The following is a 10,666-nucleotide window of genomic DNA, read 5'->3' as shown; positions in this document are numbered from 1 at the left end:
ACACGCTAACGAAGGGTTGTGTACGAATTTCATTGGACGAGCGTCACGAGCCTTTACGCTGAACGTTTTACGGGCAATTTCCGAATATTCCCCTTTAGTTTAAAAATTTCAATGACCTTGAGCCATGTCTTCAAGGTCATCCAAAATATAACGTGAGAACCGTAAGTGTTAGAAAAATTGCAGCTGCTAAGCGCGCATTTCTCCCATTTTCATAAAATAACCGAACCATTTCGCCGTTTTCTCGAATAGTATACATAACTTTATTATTTCTAAAGAAAAAACTAACTTTGTGCTTACAAAAATCTAGGAGCAACAAACACAAGGAGAACGCAGCTAGCCTTTAAACACGCTAACGAAGGGTTGTGTACGAATTTCATTGGACGAGCGTCACGAGCCTTTACGCTGAACGTTTTAGGGGCGGGGGGAAGACAATTTCCGAATTTTCCCCTTCCGACGGCAGCAGGCGCTAAAGCGTCTAGCCAATGAAAAATGTACACAAGAAAATCCACGACTTTTGACGGGCTGCGTTCTCCTTGTGTGGGGTGTTGTGTTTGTTGCTCCTAGATGGCACATTCCATAATAGTAGCTTCATCCACGAACCAAGCGGACCCACGCTACACCACTAACTGCCATAAGCCCCAGTTAACGTGTCAGTTGTCACGCATTATTTAAAAAACATCTGTTTTTTCTAAAGGACCGATTAAACAAATAAATAAAATTGAGTAGCTGTCACACGTCCATTATAAGTTAAGCAACCACTTCCGAAAACCACGATCGCAAAGGGTCATTATTTCCTATCCATTGATGCATCAATTTCACTTTTGTCCAAACGGTTTCAGAGATATTAGAGGCCCAATTATATGGGCCCCCGTTTACCAAAATAGTTTTTGTCGATATGGATTCTAATTGACAATGCTATCGGAAAAGTCATTAGCGTGGTTCGATAGGACTAATAACGACCGAACAACGTCTCGAGAAAATTCATATCAAGCGCGGTTGAGAAAAAAAAATGCGTTTCGTTAGGAGCTATATTTTCAGTTTTAATTTGAATAATAAAATAAGTTTAGAAAGAAACATATTCATTATTATTGTTATTTTCTAAAACTATTTCAAAGTACTTTAATGCTAAATTAAATATTTTTAATAATGATTAGACTTAACTTACATAGCTAAAATTTAGTAGACGGCTATGTGCACCTTGAAGCTTTTACAATACAATACTTCAATAGTTTGGCTGCTATAGCGCGTATGAAGTATAAAAAAAGCAAAAGTTAAGAACGGTCAGAGTGACCTTGACCTTGGGTCTTTCGCGTCCCCTAGTATGGCTGCTCCTGGCCATCCGTCCAACGAAGAAAAGGGATAAATAAAAGGGAGTGCGCGACTACGGGAAGTGTCTACTATAATTGGTTCAGGTCGGCTCCGGTGACTTCTTAGTTTAGGCTAGGAGCAACAAACACAAGGAGAACGCAGCTAGCCTTTAAACACGCTAACGAAGGGTTGTGTACGAATTTCACGAGGGGCTAACCACTCTTAAATAGTCTGTACACCGGATTACGCTGACATTACCACTGCCAAAGGCAGGGACTTCAAAGATTACGCGTAATCCGATTAGTACAGTCAAAGGTACGGCTCTGTACACCGATTACGCGGAGTGATCAACCCTTCGGAATTTCATTGGACACTGAAGACAATTTCCGAATTTTCCCCTTCCGACGGCAGCAGGCGCTAAAGCGTCTAGCCAATGAAAAACGTACACAAGAAAATCCACGACTTTTGACGGGTTGCGTTCTCCTTGTGTGGGCAGTGCTGTGTTTGTTGCTCCTAGGTTTAGGTAACCCCTTAGGTATTGCGTGGGAAATCGATACTAGCGCCATGCAGTAGTCCTGATTTTTACCTCTCCGAGGGGACTTTGTACCCTAGGAGGGGTTATACAACCACCGTGTCTGTCTGTCTGTCTGTGGGTCTATCTGTCAGGCCTGCGAACGCGTTCGCATTTTCGGGGCAAAGGATAATCACTGCGTACGCAGTTTCTTAGAATCAGGGAAAAGGTTTTTCCAAAAACGCCCTCTTTTTGTCATTGGGTGTAGTATAATTTTTTTAAACGGCCTGGATTTGAACCCGAGCCCTCTTGAACGACAGGTGAGCGTTCTACCGCAGAACCACGGATACAGCTACGCTTCACTGAAAATTAAAAACTCTTCCGAGGAGAGGTATATTTTGGCTTGCCAACTTGTTGACATTTGTTTTCTTTCTGTATTTGAAATTGATGAATTATGTGTTGTTGATTTTCTGGTGGTGGGAAAGCTTATAGTTAGCGTTATGATAGATAGTGACATCCCTGCCAAAGTGCCAAGATTAACGTATCAGCCGGTATAGTCAGTATTCGGGCGTGTGTGTGTCGGTGGTGTAAATTGTTACCCCTTGGCAAAAGCCACGAGTTAGGGTAACTAATAATCTAACGCCGTAGTTATAACAAATATAACATCACGCCACGTCTTGTTTGATTTGTTTCACTAGCGACTAGGGGAAACAACGCTCCCTTTCCCCTTTCCCAGCGGCTGCGGAAATCCACCTTCCCGCCACTCTTACAAGAGCCAACCTTATAGTGCTTTTCTTTTACGAACCTTGGGCAAAAGCCACGAGTTAGGGTAACTAATAATCTGGCATCAATTTATGGGTGGTGAATGGTTTTCTTTTATAGTTGTTTTGATTTTATTTTAGTGTCCATGCATTTTATTTGGTCTTATATATATCAAAAGTGACATAATTACCAAAAGTGTGTCAATCGGACCTATTTCTTAATGAATGTTACGAGCGAAATACAAGTTGGGAGGGGAGAAGGGAAAGTATGCCTTGGGGAGGGAAGGAAGTTAAAACCTACAAATAACGCCTCGTAGTGAGGAACGGGGGAATTAAGTAGCACTGGTCAAAGTTAGTGAATTTTTTGATTTTTCGTCGTTCTGTGGAGATGCTATCTCCATCTACCTACGATATAATACCATAGACTAAAAAAAGATCCAGAAAGGCGACAATAAATTGTCTTTTATGTGGTCGCTCTCGAGTCGAGCATTCATTAAACCTTTAGCGTGCGAAAGTACAGGGATTGTCACACTTATAATAATCTATTCGTAGTATCAACAATTAAATGCGGTCCTTGGTATGGTAATAGTAGATTTTAGAAAATAAAAAGTTGTCTTGCCCAACTTGTTAAAATGTCGCTCTTACGTCACAAGACACAGCTTTATTAGTATAATCGTAGCACGCTCGATTTGCACGCGCGCTTGGAAAATCTATATTCTTCGCGATTGTAGCGCGCACACGTAGACTTGTAAAAGTAAGAGACTGTGACGTAAGAGCCACATTAAAACACGTTACTTTATAGAAAGAACTATTAATCAAATCCTTTTAAAACATTTATTAGCTTCCATAAATTCCCCAGGAAAAACTGATTTTCAATAGACCCTCGTTAACCCCACCCAACAACGTTACGCGAGCACCCGGGTAATAGTCAATTGTAGCCGATGAGCGTGGTTAGTATGTCCGTCCGTAAGATTAACTTTCGTTTACGTCAACTCTTGTTGCGCTACAGTATAAATATGGTTTTTAAATAACGCAACATAATCCCTCTTCAGGAGATAAATCTCGAGCCATGATGGGGTGTATCGCTCCCGTTAAAACGGCCTCGGATCCCGGGCGGTGGAGAGGGCGGGCCAGGGGGGCCAAAATCATCGAGGCCCGGTGAAAAAGGGCCCACGAAACATCCTTTTTAAGGCCCCGGTAATATATTTCATTTCGTAAGAGATATGTAACAAAAATAATACGTATTGAATGACGCATTAATTAAACTTTTATCGAGCGTCCTTGAGGAGAAATCGTCGTTTCGCGGTGAGCCATCTTCACCACCTCCGCTAACGACATCATTTGAAAATAATAGCGACTTTCCCTTCGATATCTAGAGGGGATGAAGCTGAAAAGAAACTAAGATGTGGTCTTTTGTCATGAGATGAGACGCCAGGTCTTCGGAAGGTCAGAGACTTTGTCGGGTCGATCGGCATTCTATTTTAAAAGTCCAGTTACTTCCCCATCAGTTTCGAAGCCTAAAAAGTTCAGAAACATTCAATTCTTACGGATCGATTGCCTTTCAGGCTAGCCCTTGATAGTTCTCTCGTACAAGTAGTCCTCGTAGGGATTTGAACAAAATCTTACGTGCTGAAAATCGTTAAACAAAATTCGTACGAACAGAGCGACGAGAAAAGCGAGACCCACGAAATCTTTTCCTCAAATAAATGCGGCTTATCCTTTCCCTCCGCCAAAAAGATGAGTGCTTCAAGATAGATTCGATCAGTTTCGCGATGCATTTTTCAAATGGTACAGAGATTGGGCGTAGGGATATTCGAGGCAGACTTATAGGCCATTGTCTCGCCTCTCCGGGGGTCCGCCGAGCCCCATTTGCCCACCTACTATTTATACCAGTTAATAACCGCCACCGCGAAGGTGTCACTGGCACATTGCGCGCTAATCAAATCAGGAGGAGACGCGTCTTTGTGCTCGTTGGTATTTAAAGAGTCGATTTCGGTGGGATGTCCGCTTATTGGCGAGCGACTTCGCCAGCGACGTCGAATAGGAAATTAAGTCAAAATACCGATCGAGGATGTCTTTACAGGGAGACGTCTCTATCCTTTATCGGATAGTTATCGAATGCGACCCCGCGGATTAAGTATGTCCTTTATAGACGTTAATCGGGATGGATTAGTCAACGGTCAGGAAAACAGATCCTCAACCGAAACTGATTCCCGCACGGAAGTTTGGCCGATTTCTAGTCGTATCGTTGCAATTTACCTCATTATAGTTGGTAAGTGCATCGAACCGCGTTTACAAGCGGACAAGGAATAAGTGGTACTCTTACAAGCCGGGTTCGCGGAGCTGGAAATAAGAATATTTCGCGAGAAAACGCCGTCATTCGCTCCAGCTATAGCAAAGAGTGATAAAACACGTGAATAGGTAGAATAGTCCATTATGAAAAGGAACAAAAAAGCTAAGCCCTAAACAAATTTGAAGAAATTAAAATACTTACAATTAACCAATAGGTCTTCGAGCAAACATAAAGACGCGAATCTCGGATGAAATAGATCTTCGAGTAAAAAACTAAATAAACGATAGACCTGTTTCGTCCTATTTGGAACCATGGATAGTAGATTTTAGAGGATCGGTAAAAAGCCTGGTTTTTAGCCCCCGTAAACCAATCACACTAAGGGAGTCGGCCAAGGTTATTTGAAAAAAACAAGTATCGCTAAGAGTGGACGATACTGTTCGAAAAAAGAAAAAAGATAAAGACGAAGTACATTTTTACGCCAAAAGGTATTTTTTCACGTTTTTATAGATTAAATATGATATACTAAATATCAGTTGATAGTTTTTATTGAATTAAAAAACCAAAATTAAAATTTAACGAAAATATAAAGCGCAAAAAATTACGTCACAATATCAACCGCATTAGATTGCCATTTTGAAATTTTAAGATCACGTGGTACAAACGACCTTGCAAGACTCCCTCGGAGTCTGTCGAGCTTATTGATACGCGGGGAGAAATAAAATGCACTGTGGAAGGGTATCGAAAGCCAGTCCTCTTAATTTACTGTCCATGTTGGAACTTATCAGTACCGTGCAGTAATTCCAGGCTATTGACCGATTTCAAAATGACGTTTTTGGCGCGCGATACTCATGAGGTATAACAGGCTTATTTACCTGCTTTTATACCCTAACACGGCGGCGTATTTTCACGCCTAAAATGAATTTTAAGATCCACCAATTACACCGAAAAGATAAACTAAGCCTAAGCTTTAAAAATATCAAAATTCGTTGCATAGCAACGGAAAACTGAATAAAATTTGTTTAGGGTTTAGCTTTTTGGTCCCTTTTCATTATGGACTATTTTAGCGTATTTTAGCACTCTTTGCAATGCAGTCCAGAGGTGGTTCTTCTTAACTTAATATTTCAGCTATAGCAAACCTATTTTGGTGCTTGTTGTTGGTTGATGTATATAGACATAATTTTTATTTTTTGATTCTGAAGTTTTCATTCTCGAAGCCTTTTTATCCGAGGTATTTTTCAATTGACGGATTTTGAAATGACGTTTTAGCGCGCGACACTACAGGTACATGTCTTGGGCACACAGCTTTCTTTGCTTGCTTTTTTACCATAACATGTAGAGGTATTTTCACGCGCAAAATTAATTTTAAAAGCCGTCAATTTTGAATCTTAAAAGCGCGGATAATAAGGCGCGAGAATAGCATGGGACAAATTTCGCTTTAAAAATGTTTCTCGCGTCCCATTTTACAAATGGGAATTTCATTGGCTTCCGAAGGGATAAGTGCAAAGTTTTCAATGTGAATCTGTAAGGCGAAACTAAAGTAAAGATACCGATAAACACCACAAATGGTGACGAAATTGAAAAGCACAAAATATGGATTTATTCGCGGATAAAATGGCTTTAAGATTTGTGACCCAAATATTTGACGACTGCTAAAGTGAAGTGGAAAAAAAAGGGTATTAAGACATTCCGATGCTCGAGTTTTTAAATTCGTTTTATAGAACGGACTATATTTTCGGCGACCCAAACCCGAGCGACCTGCCTGATGTCGCCCGAATTTATACCAAAGGCGAAAGTTTTTGGGAGAAATGGGGTCATTTTAGGATAGACTGTCCCAGATCTTGGCGGGCTTTATGAATATAGGCGGATACGGGAGGGGGTGGGGCCTTTAACGACCGCCGGGAGAAGCCTATATCCCCCACGCATATATCTAGAAATAATTGAAAAGGAGCGCGTATTAAACTCCCTCGTTAAACGACTATCTTATGTCGGAGAAATACCCATAAATTCTCCAATAAATAGAGTTTAGGAAAATGCGTCTAAAAATAAAAATATTAATTCCCAAACTTTCGTTAGTGTTACGAATTTTTTTATTTAAAAATGCGGGTTTAATTTGTTCCGTAACAAACGTTGCGGATCTTGTTGAGAAAAGCGAGGTTTACTCCTTGACCTGAAATATTTTTTGCGAGCTTGCGTGTGGTAAGTAATATGTTTTAGATGTGAGAACCTTCAACTTTTAATCATAGATCAATCGATGTAGGCTTTGCCACATTGTCTTGTCCCAAATTTCTTACTTTTCTAATAAAGCGAATTAAATGAATAAGAGTTTTCTTCCATTGGCAGTGACGGCGATCGTGTTGTTGAATAGCGTGGTTTTGATAGTTCTAATAAAGAGACGCCGTAAGCCGCGATCCTTTCAACTTTGCGCCTTGGCATTGGCCATTTCGGACACGTTATTCGCCTTGACCATTCATCCCATGTCAATCAGCACCGCTTTCGGAAACGATCCCCGCAAGACGTTCGACTCCAAAGGTCCATTAACGACTCAAAAGGCGAGACTGTATCAACTAAATACGAAAATACAATTTGTTTCCTCCCAATTGCAGGATGCCTTTACTTCGGAATACTAGCTCTCTTCTTCGGAAGTTACGACATGATAGTTCACGCGTTGATCTCGGTTATTCGGTACGTCAATTTATGCCAAAGTCGAAAAGGTAAGAAGCGTAACGTGGTAATAGGTGGTTTTTTTTCGCCTGTTCTGGGTTTTTTTAGCATTAAAAAAGTGTAGCCCTATCCCTATGACGTCATTTAACTCCAATTCTATCTTGACGGGAAAAAAACGAGTTGGAGTAAGAAGGGAGTAGTTAAAGGTTAAAGGTTATTTATTTGTTTTGTTTTTAAGATGGCGACCGGTGGTGAAGTCATCAATATATGACCCATTTTTCTTATTTATTTAATAATAATAATAATCAGCTAGGCTTTTACCCAAGACACCACCTTAGGCCTAAGTTATCAAGCAACTTTTAAAGTCATTAAATAGTATTTAACAATTGAATTTTCGTTATTAAAAGCTTGCCACATGTGAAGATGTTCAAAACCCGTCATGTTTTCGTGAAACGAAATTTAAACAGACGAATTTTCTATATAAGCTAGATTACTCCCTCTACACCTCCTTTCGAGGAGGAGTAAAAAGTGTAACCTTTGAGCACTGGAACAAGCGAACAAAATTCGGGACAGGGTAAATCTTACCTCGAGAACAGGCGAATAAAACGTTTTAGGGTAAAAAGTTTACACTTTTTGTCCTGGGACAGGCGAAAAAAAACACCTATTGAAAGACAACAGGCGGTTGAAATCAACGCTAGAAAACGTGAATGGGAATCTTGTATAGCCGAGTGTAAAAGTATAGCTTAATATCTACACTCAGCTACAAGTTCACCTTACACGGCTTAAGCCTTCTATTTTAAGGTGATTAATCGTCTTTCAGCGGAATGGTTAGCGACCCGGAACGTCCGTTTCATTCTACTGGGAGCCATCTTCTATTCGCTACTATGGTCAGTAGGTCCGGCTTTTCGTTGGGGACGCTACCGACCCTTCGAAGTAGGCTGCACAATCGCCTACGAGGACGCGACGCCATCTGGTAAATCATTCGTGGCGTGCGCCTTTGTCTTCGTCTTTTTCATCCCTTTGGGTGAGTGAAATATGAAGCTAATAATATTAGGCGGCGGGTCGATAAAAAGAGGGCTCAAATACGCGGCCAAGAATGGCGCTTTCTGGACGTTGATTGACGGCCATCTCTCTCGGTCGAATATATTGCAGCGGTGCTGTGTCGCTGCTACTTCCTCATCGTGATGGAGGCTGGAAAGCGAAAGAGATTTCTCAATAAAACGGGCAGCGTCACGGGCGGCTCCAGGAAGTACACCGTCCGAGGCAGATCCTTCCGGGCCTACGCCGTTCAAATCAAACTAGTCAAAGTAAGCCGCCTCTTAATGGCCATCAAAAAATACATTAGCTTCTTTAACATTTCTGAACGGGAGCGCGGGGCTTCGGCCTGTTATTCCACTTACGAATTTCACGTTTTAAATGGGGGACGGGAAATAAATCCTTTTAGATTAGATACGCGTAAAAAAATTCTCGAAATACATTAGATACCACTGATAATGGAGGCTCGAGGTTCAATTTATGGCCAAGTTCCCGAGAGGAATGGTTTCGTCAAAAACCAAATAACCCAAGATGCTCTCCCAGCTCTACCCGAAATTGTTTACCCCGAGTCTACTCCTAATACGAAATTCCAGTCGACTTCTTTCTCGAAACTAATAGGATTCAAAACAAACGCGTGTCTTTATTTTGTAGCATTTTTCCCCCCGCGAGTTAGGTTAGTATTAAGCCCTATCCGAGTTTCTATTCAAGGGTTATACCTTGAGTCAAAATAAAAATAAATATTCGTCTATACTAGGTATTTCGTCCGTGATTTATTTTTCGCAGCTCTCGGGGGTGATAGCGGCCTGCTACGTGGCAGCCTGGCTTCCGTACGCCAGCGTTAGCTTATTGGAAACTTTCGGCCATTTCCACCAGGGGACCAATACGATTCGCATCGTCGCCTCTCTTTTCTGCAAGACAGCCGCTTTCTACAATCCCATTCTGTACCTCTTTCTCTCCAAGGACTTTCGACGGGAAACTGAAACGGTACCCATACCCTCTCCGTTTCCGCCTCCGAGCGTCCCCATCCCCTCCACGGAATCAGCCCAGTCCTCTTTAATCCGAATTCCGGTAAACCCCTTTTTCGCTCAGGTATTCAATCGGATGATGTCCGGCCTCCGACGCCCCCCATCAGGTCGACCGCTTAGCGCATTCATCTCGCGCACTTCCAGCAGCAACAGGACCTCGACCCGGAGCCTCTCGATGAGACACTCGTCGGTTAAACGAAAGACTCCTAAGAAAGATCGCGACGAAAATCCGTTAACTCCGACGCTTCCAAAGGGAGACGTTGTCGCTCGGACGCCCTCGAGTCCGACGAGAAATTAGAAGTAACGCTAACGTATCAATATAGTAAATGATTTACGTGATAATTCTCCAAGGACGAAAGATACTCGACGAGCTTCTACCTCCGAGCTACAAACAATACGAAGAGAACGTTCTGGCCGGGTGGATTTTGGGGGTGAAGATGGCTGGGGAATTGTCGAGTTGCTTTTACGTTTAGTATTGAAAGCACGTTTGCTTGGAAACTGTTCTTCCTTTAAGGGGGGAAATAAATAATTCTTTGATGTTGAAAATGCGATTTTGCTCTAACTTTAGGTTTTCCTATACTATAGTATCGTTATTTCTCCTTGTTTTCGGAAACCTTTTCTCCTCTATTTCAGCGAGTATTCCTAAACGAGCGCGTGACTGTAATACGTCTTTTCGTTTAAAATTTGAGAAATTTGCATGACTGTAAGCAAATTGTATATATAGTCGCGATACGCGCCGAGGTACTATTTAAAGCTTTTTACCAGCGAAGGTTCTCAAATAAAGTGGAATTTAACCCAGTAACAAACTTTTGTGTAGTTGTCAATGCGTAACTATGTATAGGTTTCCGCGGGAAAGCGATAAACACGGGCAGTCTTTAAAATAAATTCTAGCCTCGACTTTTATAGTAAAGCCCGGGCCTATAGTCCAAAAAGTCCTCGCTCCGCACCGCGAAATAGACGGCTCTTCGCGTATAAATGGTCCAACCGTCACTTGACGCTTAAGTGAAAGGCGGGGATGCTAAATACGCTTTTGACTTAAAACCCTAGAGACAAAATCGACTATAGGTAAAAT

General features: G+C 41.7%; 1 protein-coding gene across 1 annotated transcript; it reads left to right on the top strand.

Annotated features, from left to right (window-relative positions):
- Window positions 1-7,305: 7,305 nt before the first annotated feature.
- Window positions 7,306-10,081, top strand: LOC149932850 (rhodopsin-like). The gene is made up of 6 exons (XM_090157192.1): window positions 7,306-7,402; window positions 7,477-7,584; window positions 8,355-8,558; window positions 8,687-8,841; window positions 9,353-9,553; window positions 9,659-10,081. The coding sequence occupies exons 1-6, from the start codon at window positions 7,348-7,350 to the stop codon at window positions 9,890-9,892; spliced, it is 957 nt and encodes a 318-aa protein (XP_090013318.1). The 5' UTR covers window positions 7,306-7,347; the 3' UTR covers window positions 9,893-10,081.
- The last annotated feature ends 585 nt before the right edge of the window (window positions 10,082-10,666 follow it).

The sequence above is a fragment of the Leiobunum rupestre genome, chromosome 8 (assembly GCF_980474605.1).
Source record: "Leiobunum rupestre chromosome 8, qqLeiRupe1.1.hap1, whole genome shotgun sequence".
Classification (NCBI taxonomy): domain Eukaryota; kingdom Metazoa; phylum Arthropoda; class Arachnida; order Opiliones; family Sclerosomatidae; genus Leiobunum; species Leiobunum rupestre.
Note: the sequence above shows the minus strand (reverse complement) of the source record. Positions and strands in the feature narration are given on the sequence as shown.

Excerpts from the sequence above, each read along its gene's own strand:
- LOC149932850 (XM_090157192.1), top strand. The coding sequence starts at position 7,348 with ATGTCAATCAGCACCGCTTTCGGAAACGATCCCCGCAAGACGTTCGAC. Across the intron at positions 8,559-8,686 it reads CGTCTTTTTCATCCCTTTGG|CGGTGCTGTGTCGCTGCTAC; the intron begins GTGAGTGAAATA and ends AATATATTGCAG. Across the intron at positions 8,842-9,352 it reads TTCAAATCAAACTAGTCAAA|CTCTCGGGGGTGATAGCGGC; the intron begins GTAAGCCGCCTC and ends TATTTTTCGCAG.